The sequence below is a fragment of the Colias philodice genome, chromosome 16 (assembly GCF_061535455.1).
Source record: "Colias philodice isolate Cphi_HAF_F1 chromosome 16, ilColPhil1 Martin Lab GWU primary, whole genome shotgun sequence".
In the NCBI taxonomy this organism is placed as follows: Eukaryota; Metazoa; Arthropoda; class Insecta; order Lepidoptera; family Pieridae; genus Colias; species Colias philodice.
In genome coordinates, this window is record NC_143101.1 from 299,965 (window position 1) to 321,590 (window position 21,626).

General features: G+C 33.8%; 3 protein-coding genes across 5 annotated transcripts in view; 2 read left to right on the top strand and 1 right to left on the bottom strand.

Annotated features, from left to right (window-relative positions):
* LOC149481376 (uncharacterized) overlaps positions 1-21,626 on the top strand; it is a 465,629-nt gene that overhangs the window by 107,661 nt on the left and 336,342 nt on the right. The window lies entirely within an intron of this gene.
* Positions 15,145-18,067, top strand: LOC149481382 (glucose dehydrogenase [FAD, quinone]-like). Its single transcript, XM_089704787.1, has 4 exons — positions 15,145-15,155; positions 15,682-15,880; positions 16,161-16,473; positions 16,559-18,067. Exons 1-4 carry the CDS (start codon positions 15,145-15,147, stop codon positions 17,863-17,865), a joined length of 1,830 nt encoding a protein of 609 aa, XP_089560913.1. The 3' UTR covers positions 17,866-18,067.
* On the bottom strand, positions 17,925-20,282 carry LOC149481383 (glucose dehydrogenase [FAD, quinone]-like). Its single transcript, XM_089704964.1, has 3 exons — positions 19,950-20,282; positions 19,551-19,666; positions 17,925-19,353 (listed from the first exon to the last, which is right to left on the bottom strand). Exons 1-3 carry the CDS (start codon positions 20,280-20,282, stop codon positions 17,925-17,927), a joined length of 1,878 nt encoding a protein of 625 aa, XP_089561090.1.

The window sequence follows — 21,626 nt, forward strand, 5'->3', positions numbered from 1 at the left end:
TTGTAGGTTAAGCTATAAAATTTAGAACTTTATAAATTACTAGGTGCTACCTAGATAGATTCGAGAAAGCCTGGATACCCATATTAAACTTGCAATGCATTTTTAAAGCTGTGTTCTTAAAAAATGAAACATTTTTCTGCAAATAAAATAAGGGTTAACAATTAATTCCTTAACAATAAGTACACGTTTCAGTTATAAGTTATTCGCGAAAATTTCCCGTGTACGTGTAGGTAGTTATAGGTTCCTTACCTAGTCCACCGTGCCTCTAAAGCCAAGGTATACTTATAAATTGCCATGTACTGACACTAATTGTTGAGAGGTGTCCGCTACATCCTCAGTAACCGATACATTAAGCTGCAATTAACGATGATAAAACCAGAGGTATCATTGGATAGGGCATTGTATGATTTATTGCTATGATTATAATGGCTGGACACCCGCGTTGTTGCTTTGTGTGTAATTAAATTAACTAGGATTTCTATGAATTAAGTGGAGTCATGATGGAGATAATACTGGTGGTACTTATTGGGGTTTTAATTGCTTTTAATAGAAGTCTAGTTTATTGTAAAAATTCTGCGTTTATAATTGCAGGTTGCTTCCAAGTCGTATTTTAATACGCATTTTTTATAATATAAATTATTTTATAATATTTCATGGAGTTATTTGTTTTATCAAGTTAAATTAGAATACTTACCAGCAGAATACCTATTGTTAATTTTGAGCGTATAGACTGTAGATATTAATTTGAATTTGGATTTATTCTTAAACTACTAAGGTACCTACTTAGTGTGTTTTAATTTTTTATTTAGCAGGTATGTTCTCTACTCTTTAAAAGTAAATAGATGGTATTGTCTGAAATAGTCTGGATAATTCGTAAGCAGCTGGAAGGTTTCCTACGCTTAAATAATTCCTAAACATCCATGGCATATCCTTAAACAGATTTCAAGAAGCATTGAATTTACAATGACGCACCCACTGCGCATGTTAAAGCTTGTTTGTTTGTCTTTATTTTGCATTTAAAGTGAACAATTTTTTCTTAGAATAAGAGAAAATCGCATCTCATTGATTGAAGCTCTATTATTCACCCTTTTTGGGTAGGTATAAACCAGAATGATTACCCAGATTGACAGACAAGTTTTAGAATTTTAATTGACTTCGTTCTACTTTTTATTTTGTAAATACAGGTAGACTTCGGATCTCTAAATTAAAAATAGGCTTTGATTATGCATCATTTTTTAAACATATTTCATAGATATTGGCAGATGAAATTATGAACGAAAATGATGAAAATCGCTTCATGTGCTGTGCTGCTTTCATGTGGTAGCCAAGTAAAGTTTATATAATTGAAATAAAACAGTGAGTAGAACTTCAAGCAATATATATTTATATGGTCATTTGTTGCATTAGCCAAGCCTGGCCAATGACTTGGATCAATAAATAATTCAATATTCAAATTAACTTCAAACCTTATCTCTGGGAAGATTTTAGTACTTTGCAATCCTTATGTTTTGCAATAGGTTTTATTGACAACTACTTCAATTATTTTAAAGATTAGGATCTCGCGACGGATTTGTTCTTTTATAATTAGTGTCAATGTAAAAGCATATTGCCTAATTTTAGGCCAATTATATTTAGTCGCATTTTTTTTATGTCAGAGCAAGCAAAGGGGCAGGTGGGCCACCTGATGTTAAGTGGTCACCAACGCCATAAACAGTAGAAGCATTTGCTTACGTTTAAGCATTATTTAGATTTCTTTGCGATTAACAAGAGTGATAATCCAACTCCTCTCTTTAGAGTACAGACACTGCGTTAAATGTTTGAATAAGTAGCAGAATCTTCTGTAAATATATCATTAATGACTTTTAAAGAGCAAGGATACTACCTAATGAGTTTGGCCATTTTAAAAAATGAATAGAAATACTTTTGATTTCACTACATAGTATAAAACAAAGTCGCTTTCTCTGTCCCTATGTCCCTATGTATGCTTAAATCTTTAAAACTACGCAACGGATTTTGATGCGGTTTTTTTTAATAGATAGAGTGATTCAAGAGGAAGGTTTTAGTATATAATTTATTATGTTTAAGACAAAGCGGGCGAAGCCGCGGGCGGAAATCTAGTAAAATATAAAATAAGAAAGGAACGCATCTAAAAGTTTGCGTTTACGTGTTAAAAGTCTTTCAAACAGCAGCTGATGAACTAGTAGGCAGATGAATTAAAACCATTTATAAACATGAATATACCGCAAACAAAGAAAACAAAGGGCTCTGTCACGTATAATTGCGTGTATCGGAGTGACACGAGTGAGTGTCGAGCCACATTAAGTTAAATACCACTGTTTGTGCCCCGCGGGTTTGTGCGGCTCCGTTGTTGGATGCGACACGAGTTTAATGCCTTTCTTTGTGGAGTTGTTAGTTGATATTACTTGAGGTCATGAATATTCTTCTTTATTATGAGTCTCGTTGTACAAACGAAATATATAACAGAAAAGAAACGGAATATAGTAGAAAATTATTGCTCTAAGATTGTTTATAGTTTATACATACATAAATAATTATCAATTAATTACTCATAACTAGTGTTTTGTTTATTTATAGTCAACATTTAAACAAATAGATATAAATGAAATAGATGAAAGCTCTACATATATTGATGAATAAACGTACTATGTGTATAGTATATCTTATAAACGAAAAGTGTGAATTTCATGATAATTTTTAAAACTAAGTTAGCACTTAGCTGTCGTAAAATTCTTCAACTATTTTATCAAACACATAATTATATGTAGAGTTTATAGTCTACACTATGTTACTGAAACAATTCAACAACTAAAACTTATCGAATCACTACCAGAATAAAACGAGATTCCCGTACCGTACACAAATGGAAACAGTCCCCAATTAAATATATGCGCACAAAAGCTGCATGGAGCAGAGATTAGTCTTCATTACCATGAGAGCTCATAATATATCTGCGCAAATCTGCTCCTGGCTTATCGCGGCCATAATAACTTAGACATATTTAACTTGCCAGAGATTTTAATTAACCCTGCCGTATTCAAATACGTCTTAATAAAGGTAAGTGCTATTCGCAATATAAACCTAACCTTTATAACTAGCCGCTTGGCGCTTGGCTCCATTTTGACCGGGGTTTATAAATAAAATTTAGTATTTATTACTCGGTTAGATCTAGGAGTAAAATAATTATTACGTACGTTAGTGACTGATTAAAATCAATTATTCTATACTAACTTTCCGCCCAAGTTCACCCGGTTTTAAAACTTAACAAATCGTATATATTAAGAACTCTATCTATTTAAAAAAAACCGCAACAAAATCCGTTGCGTAGATTTTAAGATTAAAGCATACATAGTGATGGACAGACAGCGACAGCAACTTTGTTTTATTGTATTTAGTGATATTATGAAACAGCACAGCTACACTTATATAAATAGAGTCGCTATCACATAAAATATTTTAGAAAGCTCACACTAACTACAAAGATGCATAGACCTATTAAAATAATCAATAAAAGCATTGTCTTCGTATTACAATGCAGATTATTTTGAATGCATAGATAATCGTCATACTAGGTACAGTCATACAGATGTAAGTCGATTGAATCAAAAGGTATTATTTCGTTACTGAGCAATTATTTATTAAGCTATTGCATAGCTTCTATCGCGGGCTTTGAGCGCGGGGACCACAGACATAGATAGACTACGCAAGTACCGCGATCTGTATGAAAACCAAGCGTGTCATATTTTTTGTACTGACCTTGACGCGTTATGACGTCACGAGCGCTTTTTAGTGATGGTAATTTCATTTTACGCTAAATCGATTAGGACGCCACTAGCGCGGCGATTCTAGTATGGTCCTATCCCATCGAAGTAAATCGAAAGAAATCAGATCAAACTAGATCTATGTCTAAGAGGTAATTAAATAAATGAATCGTAATCGATTACTAAATCGATTCAAGACAGAAAAATGATAATTACCATAGACAGAGGAATGATAAAATAAATTTATAAACCTTTTAAATAAATAAATAAATAAATAAATAAAATCTGTATGAATTCAAATAAAGATTTTATTTATTTATTTATTTTAATATTCTAACAAGTAAACTAATGTGTTTTAGCTTTTTCTTACATATGCCCATTGAGTTACCGTGTACTACGTACTAGAGAGGCCATCGAAAGAAAGTAATGAAACTGTCAATCAATCAATCTTTATGTCCCTTTGCATCAATCCATTTTTCTTTTATGTTCGGGTTACTTGGAAAACTGAAAAAACAAACATAGTCTAAGCAATAAGGAGTTTTCTTAAAAAACTCCCAAGATGACACTTTAACTAATGGCGTCCATGTCATAATATTTATTTTTAGTACCTTTGTATTAAAATACTTAAAAGTTCTAGGTCAAGTCGTATTAAATGACAAAAAAATCTATGCCTTTTTTTCTGAAAAATTGCTCCTTCAAATTATCATTTTTCTGTTCGATTATAAAATCGATTAGAATCGAGAACTGTTGCATCAAATGAACATCACTAACCACAAAATTGGACAGAAAAATGAGAACAGAAAAATGACGCTACTCATTGCTTGTTATCATACGACTCGATCTTTACCGTGCCAAGTAAAAGCCGCAATGTATTCCGAATCATTTCGTATGATTTGGTATCCGTGTTTGTCACGATCGTTTTCCACAGATATTCTTTATTTGATTTTAAAATAAATAGTGCATATTCTGATTAGAAAATTACTTACTGGTGGAAGGTAACATCTCTGCTAACTCGGCCACTCACAGCTGTGGAGTTTCTACAGTTTATAACGGCGCAATTCGGCATTTTACTTTATTCAGCTTCACGTCTTTCCTTGGCGAACTGCAAGCGCGGACTGAGTGTAGGCCAGCGTCAAGTAAGTTTCATAAACTTAGTTTGGACACGGGAAGTACATACACTCGCTTAGTCTATCTTGATACATGTCTGTGGCGGGGACCGAATCCAGAAATTGCGTAACGAAAAACCTCACGCTCCCCACTCCGACGGGCGCGGAGGTGTGGCGGAGGTGTGTTGAAGGCGTAGCATGCAATAGCTTTACCGCGGCAGTCCTCGAGTGCCACACGTCTTTTTTATAAACTAGATATTTCTATTTTAACACCTTGAGCTAGAAAAATCGTACTTATTTTTTGGTTTTTGGCACAGTTTTTGGCATAATGTAGGCTGGTAGACAGAAGTAAACACTTAGTATGTGAGTACTATTTACGAGTGAAAAATCAATATTAATCCAAACTGTCACAACTTGCAATATATTTTAAGTGTATAAAATATATTTTTTCGCAGAACCCCACATGTCTAGTTTAAAGCACGTAATAAATCACAGGGTAGTGGGTTTGATCCTGGCGGGTGACATCTGGCATGTTGCCAGCGGTGATGTATGTACGAGCATCACACATATAATGAAATAAATAAGAGTAAAAATTGCAATTCTAGACATATTATATTTAAACAGGTTTGTATATTCTGGAAGCGATTCTTATACGGGCAATAGAAAATTTACCATATTGTTATCTTTTGTAGAATTAATTGTCAAGTTTATGTTGGTTCAGATAATTAACAATCATATTTTCTGTTCCAGGTAAATAATTATTCAACATTGCATCATCTCATCTCTACAAATACAAGCTGTGGGTATTGTATATGTATATCAATTATTGTATATGGACGACAATTATTATTGTCATTTTGAACCTTTTCAATTATTTCTAATATTTTAGAAGACTGTCATTTTTTATAAACTTGTTTGATAATATGCTTTAAATTTATATAATTATGACATCTTCTTTATATTTAATTTAACTGTTACTTTTTAAGTTGAGTTTAATATACCAGCAAATATTTTATGATGTTTCACATACTTATTGTTTAAAAGTTTTCCTCACATTTCTACATTTATATTTGAAACATTCATTCCTACAATCAAACAATATCCTATCGATCCCTACCCACCTGCACCAGCCAGGTCACATAATAAGCCCGGGTTAATCCCACCCGGCGACAGCTGTGTTACAAATCCTATCGCTCTAAATGATCGTACATGATTTGTCTCACTGACCCTTAAGACGGTCGGGTGAAGGGCTAAGAAGGACGAGAAGGCTATTTAATCTGTACTTAAATTGAAGAATTTGTTTGGTTTAACGAGATTGTGTTAGAAGGTTCGAATTTAATAAAACCTGAGTTTACAATTTATAGAGAAAATAAGCTATCTAACAGAGTAGAGATCACCGAAAAATATAAGTAAAAAGGTTTGGATAATAATTTTCGAAAGCAAATTAAGAGCAATCTCTTTTTTTATAAAATTCCTTGGAAATTACAAATTCCTTGAAATGCATAAAAATATTAACGCTATTAACAAACATTTTCATACATTTTCTTGTGGTCAAAATACTGATAAACAACGTCAAATTGAAACGACTAGAATTGTGTACAATTAACTATGGTCACTAATGAATCTTAGTAAGCCTTTAACGTACGCTCTATATGTACTTAACTCTACAGCAAGGCTTACATCGTCTACCCAATTGTCTTAAGGCGAAGCTTATCAGCCGGACGATCTTATCCGGGATTTGCCCGGGCACCGATAATACTATACTTCTTCCGGGTAACGATTTGACCGGTCCAACTTAGAGCCAAATACCTAGCAGATTTGTTATACGAATGGATTCTTTAAATTGCAGAAACGATATGCCGCTTCTGTTTGTTATAGCTTTCCTGATTGGTACCTTGGAAGGCTTATATTGATTTATTCGTGTGTTTTACAGAGTGAAATAAAAGTTTTTGTCAATATTTGAAAATTATATGTAGTTATGTGTGACAATTTTTTAGAATAAAATCGTAATTGTCTTATATTAATAAGCGATATTCTTATTTAACTTTTTCACGTCAATATAAGAAGGTTGCAAATATTAATTAGCCGGATTAGTCAGTAATTAATATAATTACTAAACTCAATTTTTACGTAGGTTATATTATTTGTATAGGTATTTCATGTAATAATTATACAAAATAGATATTAATAATATGTAGTTAAAAAAAACTAAAAAACACGCTTTTCATAGAAAACCGAACTAAAAAATAGAAAATTTTATCAAATTATTGTATTGTCATCGGTCCTCAATAAATCTACAAAGTTTGAACGAAATCTGGCCGTTTAAAGTGGGTCAAAATCGCGCCCAAAGAAGTCGGTTACAAACATACAGGTGAAGCTAATATAAAGCGTGTAAAAAGGATCAAACAATACCTATTGTAAACAATGACAAACCTTTTTAATTCTAATTCGTATTATAGAGCCTAAATTATCCAATAATAGTATTTAAAATGACATTATAATATTATTGATACAATTTACAGTAATTTAAATCAATAAAGTCAATTAAATTCCCACAAATGCGTCTGGTTCGGATTTGGCGACCGTCGCCCGTTTGGCCCGTCTCCAACCCAACTGAATAATGTTCTTTTATTGTGCATAATCGCATCATAAATGGTCACTGGTTCTGGGTGTACGGATATACAGATAAAATTTTATTGTTAATCCAGGACTGGATTGGGTAACGTACTTTTTTTTGGCAATGATAAGAAATAGCTGTGTTTTACCTGAAAATAAAACACATATTAAATACTTACCTATATTTGAAGCTTACTTATTGAGAAGGCACCTAGCTTTTTCCGCCTATTTTTCCCTCTCTTTCCGTTGTATATATGCTATCTCTCTCGCACACCTCTCCACCAGGTGGCGGGGCGCTCGATAATGTGCGGGCGCTGGATGTTTTTTCATTGAGTCGAAAACCACAACAGGTGGACGTTAAGTGTAAGCTTCAAATATAGGTAAGTATTTAATATGTGTTTTATTTTCAGGTAAAACACAGCTATTAAACACTTGACCGTAATTTGAAGCTTACTTATTGAGACCCGTTTGTTACCCACCTGGTGTAGAATATATGGACGCCAATGTGAATTTGAAAACATAAGTAATTACTTATTTCTTTATTTGAAAGAGTAAGGTGTGCAGATAGTATACCTACCAATAAATCACACAAATTTTTATATTATATAATATATTAACAATCCCAGATGAAAAGTTAATCAAATAAGAACCAAAAAGTTAATCATAATGATTAAAAGTATTAGAAGTTATGAGATTGGTTCAAGTGTACCTTAGTTAACCTTTTGGGCTTGAAAAGTTAAAGTTACTACAATTTCCACTATCTTTAGCGTAAATCTGCGAAAGCGCCAGTAACGACTTTCAATTAAGCATTTAGATGTTACTTACAAAATGAAGCAAAAGCTGATCCCGACGAGGCAAAAATACCTCAAACTCAAACCTTTATTTATTCAATTAGAACTCTGCCGAAGCACAATTGAATCATCTTAACATAAAATTACCACCTGTCTCAACTCACACAGTTTTAACCCAACCTGCTACAAGCAGACAAGAAGAGACCTTGGTCCTTACTTTTGGGGTCAGAAATAAATTTAAAAAGGGTCACCCCTTGAATAAGGCAATAAAATATCAAAACAGGTAAACGGTTTTAATTATAATACAGATTTTTAACATCCAACCAAACCGTGCGATATCTATTAATGTTTAGAGCCAACGCCACCGATCATAATCTAAACATGGCTAGTACTTTACTTTACTGTACAATGCATGAATTATTTATTTAAAACTGATAGGTCATAAACTCTGTACTGAAACAAAAATATATTGAACTCAAGAGACTAAAATGATAAGGAGCTTATCTGTGTCCCAAAACTGCAATTACTACAGCCAAGTACGTTACTTCTAATCAATTCGGTTTTAAGATATAATTATGATTTACATCAGAACTTATATACCGAAAGCCCCGGGACTACATAACGTGACTTATTTATAATAATAGTGTTTGTACATGACACTAGGCAGTCAACAGCTATATGAACGTCAGATAGGAAAAGAGCCTTTATCCAGTCAGTAACAAAGGATTTTAACTATAGGTACTTATTCTAAAACAAACAACTACTACTAGCTACTCCGTATGACTTTTGGGTAGACGGAGGCAAATAGGGTTTTTATTCCAACTATATCATTTGATATTTTGAAAATGTACTCCACATTTTCATACCGTCAGAGTCATTTTGCAGATTATAGTGGTGCGGCACTGAACACTGTCTATTAGTTGGCTGGTGCTGCTGACCGGGCCTTCAGTTCCGCTTTCCAGAATACCTTCACCCTTCTAGGTGCTACTACTACTGAAATAGCGGTACTCTATCGCGTCGTTCAGGTCTGTAACCGACAGGATTTCTCATATTATTGTAACAACCCTCACTCGTTCTAACGAGAACAAATTATCGCCAAGGAATTCTGCTGCAGGATAATGGCAAGAGAGATTATAAGCTTAACTATGCATTATTATGTTCAGGAATATGGTAGATTTTGAATACTATCATCGTCTGAAAGTATCTCCTTTCGATTAACTTCATTAAGGATGCAGATCTGATCCCATCTTTGTTCCGTAGGAATGCTTCGACAGTCTAAACGTTACACTGGACAAAGAAAATTGCCCTAAATATAGTCGGTTGTTCCAACATCCGTAATATGGCTAGCCTACCTTGCTAGCCCTTGATTGTAACTGCTACCAATGGAGGCATTGGTCTTGTGTTGTCCGCAGTTGTGCGAGTGCAAAAATGAAGAACTGAGCTCGTGGGGAGCTATGTCAAATGAATCTGTGTTAAGATTATGACAGTATATGACAGTCGGCTGTGGATGCGAAGACAGGACATTACTTTATTCATCCGTAAACACGCGAGGCAGCCACGGACAGCGATATAGCAAGAACTAAACTAGCAAAGTTTAGTTCGCTTACCAGACTTTGTCATGTTTTAAATGCAGTAGGTATATCCTCTGTATAGCATTGCATTTATGACTATTGATAAACTTAATTCACCCGTAAACACGAGAAGCAGGCACGGATAGCGGTATAGCAAGAACTAAACCAGCAAAGTTTAGTTCGCTTACCAGACTTATATTTTAAAAGCCGTATAGTCTGTACTGCATTTCATTTATTGCCCCCCCCCCCCCCTCAAAGCAAAGAAATGAGAAGTCATTTGGCAGAGCTTTCTCGTTAAGGGTAGGGGTTCCAAGTAATATCTAATAATAAGAGGCTTTTGTTTGGAAAGATTGACTTTCCGTTATTTATCCTCTATCCTATGTAACTCAACAGTCAGTATTCTCAGTATTCGTTGAGTACTTAAACGTTTTACGTTTATAGTTGTATATAACTTTATTATACTTTATCATCCTGGTGGGATGACAAGAAACTTGTCTAACAAACGATTATCCTAATCCCTCAGCGATTTATTGTTTGAGCCCTGAAGAAAAATCTCATGGGTGCAATAATGAGGTTTAAATGGGTTGAAAAAACGAGTCAAATAAATTGCCTACAAGACCGGGCAACTAAAATAGGCCTATGAGAGGTCAACTATACGTAATCAATCGTCATTTGTTACATTCAATCGCTTTGCGATTAAAAAATCTCTTCATCGGATCGGATTTCATGTAAAAGCATCGGCTTTTACATGAAAATTGGTCGGCTAGTGCCATTGAATTACGATACCAAACATACCGTTGACACAAGGCTTGGTGACAATCCTCGAAACCATCGCCACAAATCATCTGCGAGATGATATTTGATCCGACTCGCCTTCCTTTGTTGTGAATAGGCTTTGCATTGGTAAATACGATTTGTTCAATTCCAATTTCCATAATTGGTAAACCAATGGTGGTTTCCTGATTCCTGAAGCGTAAACTTTTAGGATACGAAGTATCAATTTCATGCGCCCATTATTTAACGTCTCTAACCTTTATTGTATTTATTAGGTCATATTACTATACTACCCACTGTGAAGTAGATTTCAAAACCTTTTTCTACCTACCTTAGAAGAGTGAAGATCCGATACGGTCATATCCAAAACTTCTTTCGTTGGTCCTCGTTGACGAAAGCAAATCTATGATCATTTTAATGATCAATCCTTTGTATATTTGCACCAATCGCCATCAAAGCCCCGCGAGGGCTGATATATTCCCCGTGGAGACGGTTGCTATCAAAGCCCCGCGAGGGCTGATATATATTTGCACCATGTCTCCGTGAGGTACTGTTGTAATCAAAGCCCCGCGAGGGCTGATATATATTTGCACCATGTCTCCGTGAGGTACTGTTGTAATCAAAGCCCCGCGAGGGCCGATATATATTTGCACCATTTCTCCGTGAGGGACGGTTGTAATCAAAGCCCCGCGAGGGCTGATATATATTTGCACCATTTCTCCGTGAGGGACGGTTGTAATCAAAGCCCCGCGAGGGCTGATATATATTTGCACAATCTTTTCCGTGAGGGACGGTTGTAATCAAAGCCCCGCGAGGGCCGATATATATTTGCACCATTTCCCTGCGAGCGACAGCTGCGCGAGGGATGTTTGTAACTAGAAATAAGTAGGGCCTGCCAAAAAATGCTTAAGAGACACCCTGCGAGGGTGGATTTGACCTGGCTAACCCCTGCGAGGAGTAGTGGCCACATTTATGTATTCTGCTTCGAGCAAGAATACACCTTAGTGCTAATATAAAATTAGCAGTAAATAATCATTTAAATAATATAGCAATTAACAAGGTCCTTTAACTTATTTTCCAATGTTAGCGACAACTGTCCAGGATGAAATAAGAATTGATTTGACAATGGTAATTAATTATTATGTTTATATAAAAAAGGACTAACTATTTAATAAATTCATAATTCAAATCAATTCACTAAATTTTTAAAATGAACTTCAATTCATATTTATTTTTGTTCATGCAATCGATGTAACATTTAGTTGCTTTATATCCGTTAACATTCCTTACGAACGCAACCATACCGTCGTAGGACGTTATATTTTAATTGCACAAAATAATCTCCACTCACCCGCAATTTTTTACTTTTTGTCAAGGTGTACAAGTTTATAATATTATTCTAAAACGTTAGAAGTGAATTGTAAATCCTTTGAAATAAGTGTATCTAAATCTAATTTATATTAAGGTATCTCGATAATTATATTATACGATAACCCTTTCAGCACAAGTTCAGTAAACCAAAGAATTTAATTGTAAAATTTTGGTACTTACTCGTTTTAACAAAAAAGTTGCATCATTTGAAACATAGGAAACGTAATTTTCAATCAAATTAGCCGTGTGTAATATGTCTATTTTCACATAAAAACGGATCAGAATAATACTCATAAAAGGACACGTATAGACTACGGATAGTTTTGAATGTGTGGTAGTTACATTCATGGTACGTATCTACTATACATGAGCGAATTCCATCATTATTCAGTTGAGCGGTAACTCCCGTACGATTTATAAAATAATATCACAACATGTTCTGACATGTCGTGACTTCTTGGAGCTGACTCATCTCGTTCGATAATTTTTAGTAATAAACTATGATAGGAATTCCGAACCGTTCCTAGCGATAACGACAATGTAATAAAGTCCACGTGTTTTCCACGAAAAATTCACTTGTAACATTGTAATAAAAACACATTATTAATTATTAAAAATGAAATAAAATATTAAAAATATGATCTATATACAAGAGAGGGTATTTGATATATCTAGTAATATCAAATAATCACAAAAGTAATATTAACGATTCGAGTAAAGCCGAACGGTAACACCGTTAAAATATAGCTTTACTCACAGTATTAAAAATTCAAATATTAATTAGTACATATTGCATAATGAAATATTTCAAAAGAAAAGTTACTATTTCAAGTAAAATGTAACGGTTGTATCGTTAATTTTAAATATCTTTATTCATGCTATTAAGTATTTAAGCATATTGAAAAATAAACTATTGCTGAAGGATTCATTAAAAACCTCAGCATTTTAAATAAAGTCCAACGATTATACCGTTGACTTTAAAGATTTTTACTCATTTTTAAGTAAAATATCATAAGAATAGATTAAAAATAACTCACTGTACCGATCCGACGGGATACACTTTTTAACACTTTTAGCACTTGCTTTAAGCAATACTTAATACTTAATAGCACCAAGGTTGTAGTCTTGTAGACAACCTTCTCGCGGCGGAAGCTAGACGCCAATGAAAAAACATCCAGCGCCCGCACATTATCGAGCGCCCCGCCACCTGGTGGAGAGGTGTGCGAGAGAGATAGCATATATACAACGGAAAGAGAGGGAAAAATAGGCGGAAAAAGCTAGGTGCCTTCTCAATAAGTAAGCTTCAAATTACGGTCAAGTGTTTAATATACATATTATTATGTTGATAAATTTAAAGGCTCTGTTTTATAAAATAAAAATATACTATTACTATTTAAAAATATATTTTGTTACTATGCGATCCAAATAAGAAGAGGAATGTCAATGACCTCCATAATATGTCATTTGTGCATCAAATATCATGAAAAAATACTATGTACTAAAACAAGGAGAAAGAAAAAGTTAATTAATGTAAAATACATTAATTTCATAACTGAAAAGCGATAAACTAGTTAGGGCTGATAAGCGTAGATTTATTGTGCCGTTACACGCAATTATCGGTTGCCAGCCCTGTGAAATATAGCTTGGCGCAGCCCTACATTAATCACTTTACGCTGCATTAAAACTTATGTAATATCCTGTTAATTAAGGAATAATAATATATAAGTAATACGAATATAACAATAAATAAAGTTGAAAAGGTTATCAGACTTACTTTGAGTCTCACATAAGAAACAATATTATTTTTTTTAGATTTACATACTTCGGGTAGATATCATATATTTCATAGTATTTATTATATTCAGTATTCACTGTTTCAGAACTAAAAAAATATCACGACTTATTTACAAACGAGTGAAAGGACAGTAGCGACATCTATGTAGTACACATTGAAACAACGTGAATTGATCAATGATCTATAGTCTATACATGTCTTGTTTCCACAAACTTGCTATAGATGGCTCTGATGTTATAAAGAAGACATTTTATTATATTTTGTATATTCGTAGAAAGTCACATACTCATGAAATAATCATTGTATATTCTTTTAGCGACAGGAAGCTTCATTATTACTGAAAATAATTATTATTAATCATACATTTTTCCAATTGTTTATGCATAGGCTCACTATAGGTAACAAGTCTTTTTGCTTTCAATTAGGTAGTATTAAATTTTAAAGTTTGAATCGTGTCCAGGTTTACATAGAATATTATTCACTTAAAGACCTTTCAGTTCAATCTACCATGAATTTGAACATCGAAACAACCAAGAAACAACCAATATTCGTATGCTAGCCATACACAATGTTTTCCACATACAAATTACAATATGTATTTGAACATCTTAATAACCACTAGGTACACATATACATAAACAAGGTTTTCCACAATAACTACCAAAATGGAAGCCCCCAACAAACTGCTAAGCGTTATAAACAACTGGCCACTGGTCAGAGCAATTTCCTCCACACTATCTTGTACCGAGATCTCGACTGGATGCTGTATTTATGACGATTTTACGGAAATCCCTCTGCTTTGATAGTGGTTAGGGGTATCGTATTTCCTATTGTTCGTTTAGTTGGAAGTCTGGTAGTTGCCGAGATTGTGGTAATAAATCATTTAGGTACCTAAGTTCAAAAGTAAGGTTCAAAGATTATTAGAACTTTCTACTCGTCGCGTTGATAGATATTTTGAAGGAATATAGTAGCATTTTATTGAATTGGCTGTAATATAGAGTAAAATTGAAATTTTGTCCCACTATCACGCTACAGAAGTAAAACGTAAGCACTGATTTAGAAAAAAAAAATGTAATGGTTTCGTACGGGGCACACCCATTCAATATACTGAAGATACAAATATAATAACCGAATTATTTACATTACCTAATACTAGCTGTGATTAATACTAGCTATATCCTATTGCGTGATACACATATTTCCGAGAGAGCTACATCAATTATATAAGAGGTACAGAGCTTCCTGCCTACATCCTGTGCTCAGTCAAGCATGCCCTGTACTGGGATAGTCGGTTTTCATTTTCAGTGCAATTTTGTTTCAATGTGGGATTAGACTGGAAAAATGTTATTAAGGTACGCGGATTTTAAGTTATGTAGGGTTAATTTTAAATCATTGTTTGAGAAATAGGTCAATTTATTAAATGTTTACAGTTTATTTGTAAAAAAGTGGTAGAGTCGTTTACTATGTTTAAGAAATAGGTCAAGTTAAGTGTAGTAATGTTGCTCTGTGTTTCGTGTAAATATGTTATGTTTATTGGAGCGTGTGATATTATGCATTATGCAGTAACCTTGAGGATTATGAAATAATAAGTGAATAGTTAGGAATTGGTTTCCGCAAATAATTTCCAAATGATAAGTTACTTTACTTGTTAATGTGTGACGAAAGTAAAGTACGTAGAGTTGTACCAGTTATTCGTTAATCAGTCACTTTGAAAATGTTACAGAGATCTCAAATAAATATGATGTACCTACCTACATAATATTATAGCAGTGATTATAAGTTTTTCAATTTCAATAATAATAGATAAGATTTATAAAAAAAAACCCATAACAAAAATTTTAACTCTGATCAATAACATAACAAGTTTACAATATGTAGTAACAGAACCAAATTTTCTAGTTGGTACATAATCTTGACGTGTCTCTGGTCGGCGCAAGCGGACCTCTTCAGCAAGGCCACCAGGAGTAAGGCAGAGGAGAAGGACATAAGGAACAGTGTGTTCGACTTCATCATTGTTGGAGGTGGGACCGCGGGGTGTGTCCTCGCTAATAGACTATCTTCTATTAGTGATTGGAAGGTAATTGAAATATAGTCTGTTGTAAAGAATTTACGGATTTAAAAGGGTAGAAATTTGCGAGTGAATAAGTAATAAACAACGTGATCTGTGCCAAATCTTGATAGCTATCAAAAAGTCTTCCTTGCACATATAATACATTTTTGGGTTAACTTTAAATCCAAGTTCTCATGATCTGCTACTAAATTCCCTCTATTATAAGATATTTATAACACGTTACTTTAACTACACATTTGATGTATTCGTATAATTTAAGCACCCTTAATATAACTATATGTTTTAGGTTTTAGTTTTAGAAGCGGGAGAAGAAGAAAATATAGACTATGACATACCCGGAGTACCCACAAATGACTTCCGGCCAATATTATGGAACTATAGAACGGAAAGAAATGGTTTTTCTTGCTTATCCCGACCTGGGGGAAGCTGTGAAGTGAAAACTGGTAAAGTTCTCGGTGGTTCCAGTGTTACCAATGATATGAAGTACACTAGAGGTTCCAAAAAAGACTACGATGCATGGCATATGAATGGAGAAATAGGTTCTTTGGAATGGAAGTTTGATAATTTGCTAGAACATTTCAAAAATTCTGAGGATAATGGTAAGTTGCTATCTTTAACAAGCTTATCAACCGATATTTGTGGAAGGATAAAGAGCGGATACTTAATATTCTATTTTAATTTCAGGTGACTACGATGTTTTAATGAACTCCCACTATCATTCTCGAGGAGGTGAAATGCACGTGCAAAAATTTAAATATGCAGATCGTTACATAGAAATCTTCTTAGCAGCATTTGCAGAAATGGGTCTTCGCTCTGTAGACATAAACACGAATGTTCCAGAGGCTGTAGTTAACAATCAATTCACTATATCAAATAACACAAGACTAAGTACCAACAGCGCTTTTCTAAAACCCGTGAGGCATAGAAAGAATTTAGTTATCAAAACAGGCGTAACTGTCACTAAAATAATCATTGATCCACAAGAGAAAATGACTGAGGGCGTTATGTATACAGTAGATAAAGGAAAAGAACAACCAGCGTATGCTAAAAGAGAAGTTATATTGACTGGAGGAGCTATCAATAACGTTAGGTTGTTACATTTGTCAGGTATAGGACCTAAAGTTGAATTAGCTAAACACAACATAACGACGTTATTAGATTTACCTGTTGGTTTGAACTATCAAGATCAAGTAACAACTGGAGGATTAGCATTCACATTAGGTGAAGTACCAGCAGTGAGTGAATCTCAAGTCATTGACGATTTTAAAACATGGTTTGAAAATCGCAACGGTCCTCTAGCCTCTCGTGGAATAAATCAAGTATCCGCTTTCATTCAATTGTATGAAAACAAAGTAGCACCTGATGTGGAATTGAATTTGATGGGTAATTATTTGCGTAGCGATAAGTTTATGCTTACAAATATCAGTATCCACACTGCGGAAGAAATTAACATGCCCCTGCCATATTACAATTTAGTTCTAGTAAATCCAGTATTATTGAAACCTAAAAGTGTTGGGAAAGTCACATTGAACAAAAGAAATCCAAAGTTCGGACGCCCTGTTATACAAGCGAATTTACTAAAAGAGTCAGACGATTTAGATGCTCTCGTTGATAGTATAGACATTGCTCTACAGGTATTGAATACGAGAGAAATAAAGAAAAGTGAGATTAAACTAGCGCCTATTGATTTGTTTCCTTGTGATAGACTTAAGAATAGAGAACAATGGAATTGTATAGCAAGACATTACACGAAAGCAATGAGTAATCCAATTGGTACATGTCGAATGGGTTATAACAGTACTAATTCAGTAGTTTCTTTTAACCTGAGAGTTCATGGTTTAGAAAGATTACGAATTATGGATGCATCTGTAATGCCCTCTCATGTTCGAGGAAATATCTACGCTCCTACTATTATGATTGCAGAGAAAGGAGCTAAATTAATACTTCGAGATTGGCAGGAAAATAAAGGAAGCTATTACAGCAAACGGTGACCACAATGAACTACAAATGTAAATAAGGACTTAGTGTAAAACTGTAAATAAAATTCAATTTAATACCAAATACTTTTTATTATATCACTTGCTTTTTCAGCTATCATTATGACTGGAGCTGCAGTAGAACCTCTAGTTATTTTAGGCATGATTGACGCATCTACTACTCGCAGATTAGTTACTCCATACACTAATAAATTATTATCAACAACGGATTCTGGATCCTTAGGAGGTCCCATTTTACACGTTCCTGCATAATTATGAAGTGGTGCGGAAAAATGTCTTATTATACAAAGCCAAAATTGTTCTGAAACACGTTCATGTTCCCTGCATTCATTATTTAAAATTGGTTTCGGATCAAATTCGTATTCAGCTGTTTTAAATACTTCTGTATCAAATAGCTTTACTATTTCTTGTATTCCTTCTAACAGTTTCTTTTCATCCTTGGGATTCTTGAGAAAATTCGGATAAATTAATGGAGATCCAAAGACAGGATCCGTTGCATTTAACACAACTTGTCCTCGACTTTTAGGCGTCAATAAAGTTATGCACATATCCATTTTGTCATAGTACATGTTAGAATCATGACCACGAAACCTAAATTCAATATCAGGTGTACCAAGGACTTCAGAAATAGAAGATTCTATAAACGCAACTACTTGGTAATTAGCTGATAACGGTCCAATACCTTTCGTATAGTATGTAGTAATATCCTTTAGTTTATCAGGAAAATTTATTTTAGTAGCAGTCCTAGCTAGCCTTATCACAGGTAAACAAACAGACAAATGATCTTGAAAATTACCTCCTACCGGTAAGTCATATAAAACATCTATATTTAAATACTCTAAATAATCTCTTGGGCCTATCCCTGATTGCATTAACAACTTGGGTGAATTAATTGCTCCAGCACTTAAAATAATTTCTTTTGACGCTCTTATACTTATTTTTGTACCATTTTTAATAAATTCTATGCCTTTCGCTTTTAAACTATCACCTTTATACTCAAATGTTATCTTAGTAACTAATGCTTCGGTTATTATAACAATATTTGAACGCAGTTTTCTTATTGGTTCAATAAAGGCTGTGTAGGTACTAACTCTTTCACCTAAATACGAGGTTGTCTGTATTCTCATGAACCCCAATTGATTTCTGCCGTTTATATCCGTGTAGTTGTAACCCATTTCATTAAAGGCGCTTAGTAAAACGTCTACGTTATCGTCTACATAGGGGTAACGGCCAACATCTAGCGGACCTTGAGTGGAATGGAAGAATTTGTTTTTCGATATGTCCTTGTCGTAATTCCCCTCGGAGTATTTGAAGTAAGGTAGCACTTGGCTAAAGCTCCACCCTTCATTGCCATTGAGTGCCCACTCGTCGTAATCAGCGGGGCTGCCCCTTATGTAGGCCATTTCGTTAATAGACGATGTTCCGCCAAGAACCTTGCCCTGCACGACTTCGCAGCCTTTATCTATGCGATTTTGGCAAAACCTGCAAATTATACGAATGTAAATAAATAACTATTATTATAATTATTTAAAAATATAGATTATGCAAAAGGTTATATTGTATTTTTTTTTATAAATAATTAATTTAACGAATTTCATTCAGTCATTGAAAATAACAACATAAAATAAATTACAAAAATGTGGAGTTTCTTGGAAAATAATCATTTGTAGGAATCTTACCCTTTTTTCGGCCTCATTGAATATTGCCAGTCAAGGGAAGAGCCTTTAAATTCGCTTGTGAGCGCCGGAATAAGGGTCATTTTAGGTTCCTCTGCGCCAGCTTCTATTAAAAGTATCTAAAATTTACATATAACTGTATTATTATAAAGTTAATAGCCAATAAAATATATTTTTCTTATTACAGTGTAGCCTGAGTATAATAATTAAACATATTATTTACAAACATATTATTATTTACAAAAAAAACGGAGAGGAAATCAATTTAATATCAGTCTTAACAGTTAACACAAAGGTTAATAAAAATTATTATCAAGAGGAAATTATATTTTGGTTTAATATTTAAAATAAGCTTAATGATATACCTAAATCTATTTAAGAAAATGAAAAATAATTAATTACCTTCCACTTCCTGTTCTCAGACAGTCGGCTAGCAACCACACAGCCAGCAGTACCTCCTCCAATCACAATAAAGTCAAATTCTACATCCCTTACATCAACATCTTCATTTCTGTCCTCCTCTATATCTTTATACCTCACTTCTTTCAAATCAACTGTTACTTTACTCTCAGATTTCAGCTGCAGTTTATTTTTACCAAAGTAATCTATTTCTGGGCCTATATGACCGTACAGAGTATGAACTAGAGAAATAAGGAGGATAGCTGTAGGAGCGCATTCGACTCTACCGTCGCATATTTTACAGAGGTCCTCAGTTATGTTTCCAACTGATGTCATTGCATTTTATTCATTTGCTCGTGTTACACTTACTGCATCGCTATAAATAGTTGCTTTGTGATTGCATGCTGGTGGTTTCACTTTCGTTTTTTTGGTTAGTTTTATGCACTCATTTTTTAATCAGATACGATAGAGTAAAACTCTACAATACAATTAATTATCTTCGGACTTTACTAATTAATGCATTATTATTGCATATTGTAGATATTGTAAATATTTAAAATTTAAGGTCATCACTAGGTAAGTTATATATAAATCCACTCTCAAACTATACTGTTAAAAATAGTTTTTAATTATGGTATATCTGCTTTTTAATCTTTTTTTCACACTATTTATACATTTTGGACTATGCACTATGCACTCTTTACTAAACTTTTTTAAATTATCTTTGTAAATAAAAAATACAGTATTCACGTCCGTTAGTTAGCAAATATGACGATGTTACAGAACTAAAAGCACACGAATGAATATTGTTTGTTTGTTTATAAGAACAATGTTGTTGTATTGTGATTCTTCCAAGAGTATTTGTTAGGAGCGGATTCCAATGAATATAATCGTCGATGTGATTTCTTTGAAATGTATTAATGTATTGTCTTTATCAGTCTTTTATAAAAAATACAAGCTTCCCGCCCGCGGCTTCAACCGCTTTGTCTTAAACCTAATAAATTATATACTTAAACCTTCCTCTAGAATCACTTAGAAGTTTTTTGTTTGAACGTTATAATCTCAAAAGTACTTGATCGGTTTCAATATCTCTTTCACCATTGTATATTATGACTGTTGTATGACATATTATGACTGTTATCTTATCATCACACCACGGGCGAAGTCAGGGCAGATCGCTAGTAGGAAATATAAGCCCTTTTCACTTGATGACAAACATAAAGACGATAAAAAGTAAATCGTTCAGAAATAAAGCAATTATCATTTGACACGGAATCATTTCGTCTGCCATTATATCGCTAAATGCAGATCTTAATCTTAATCTTAATCTTAATACTATTATAAAGGCGAAAGTTTGTTTGGATGTATGGATGTATGGATGTATGGATGTATGGATGTATGGATGTTTGTTACTCTTTCACGTAAAAACTACTGAACCGATTACAATGAAATTTAGCACACATATAGAGGGTAACTTGGATTAACACATAGGATAGGTTTTATCCCGGAAATCCCACGGGAACGGGAACTATGCGGGTTTTCCTTTGAAAACGCGGGCGAAGCCGCGGGCGGAAATCTAGTAAATTATACGTTTGTCTAAATGTTTTGTGACTTGATACGAGTTCGTGAGAAAAGATTTAGAAATGATTATCTTTGACAATTTAAAAATAATTTTGTCGT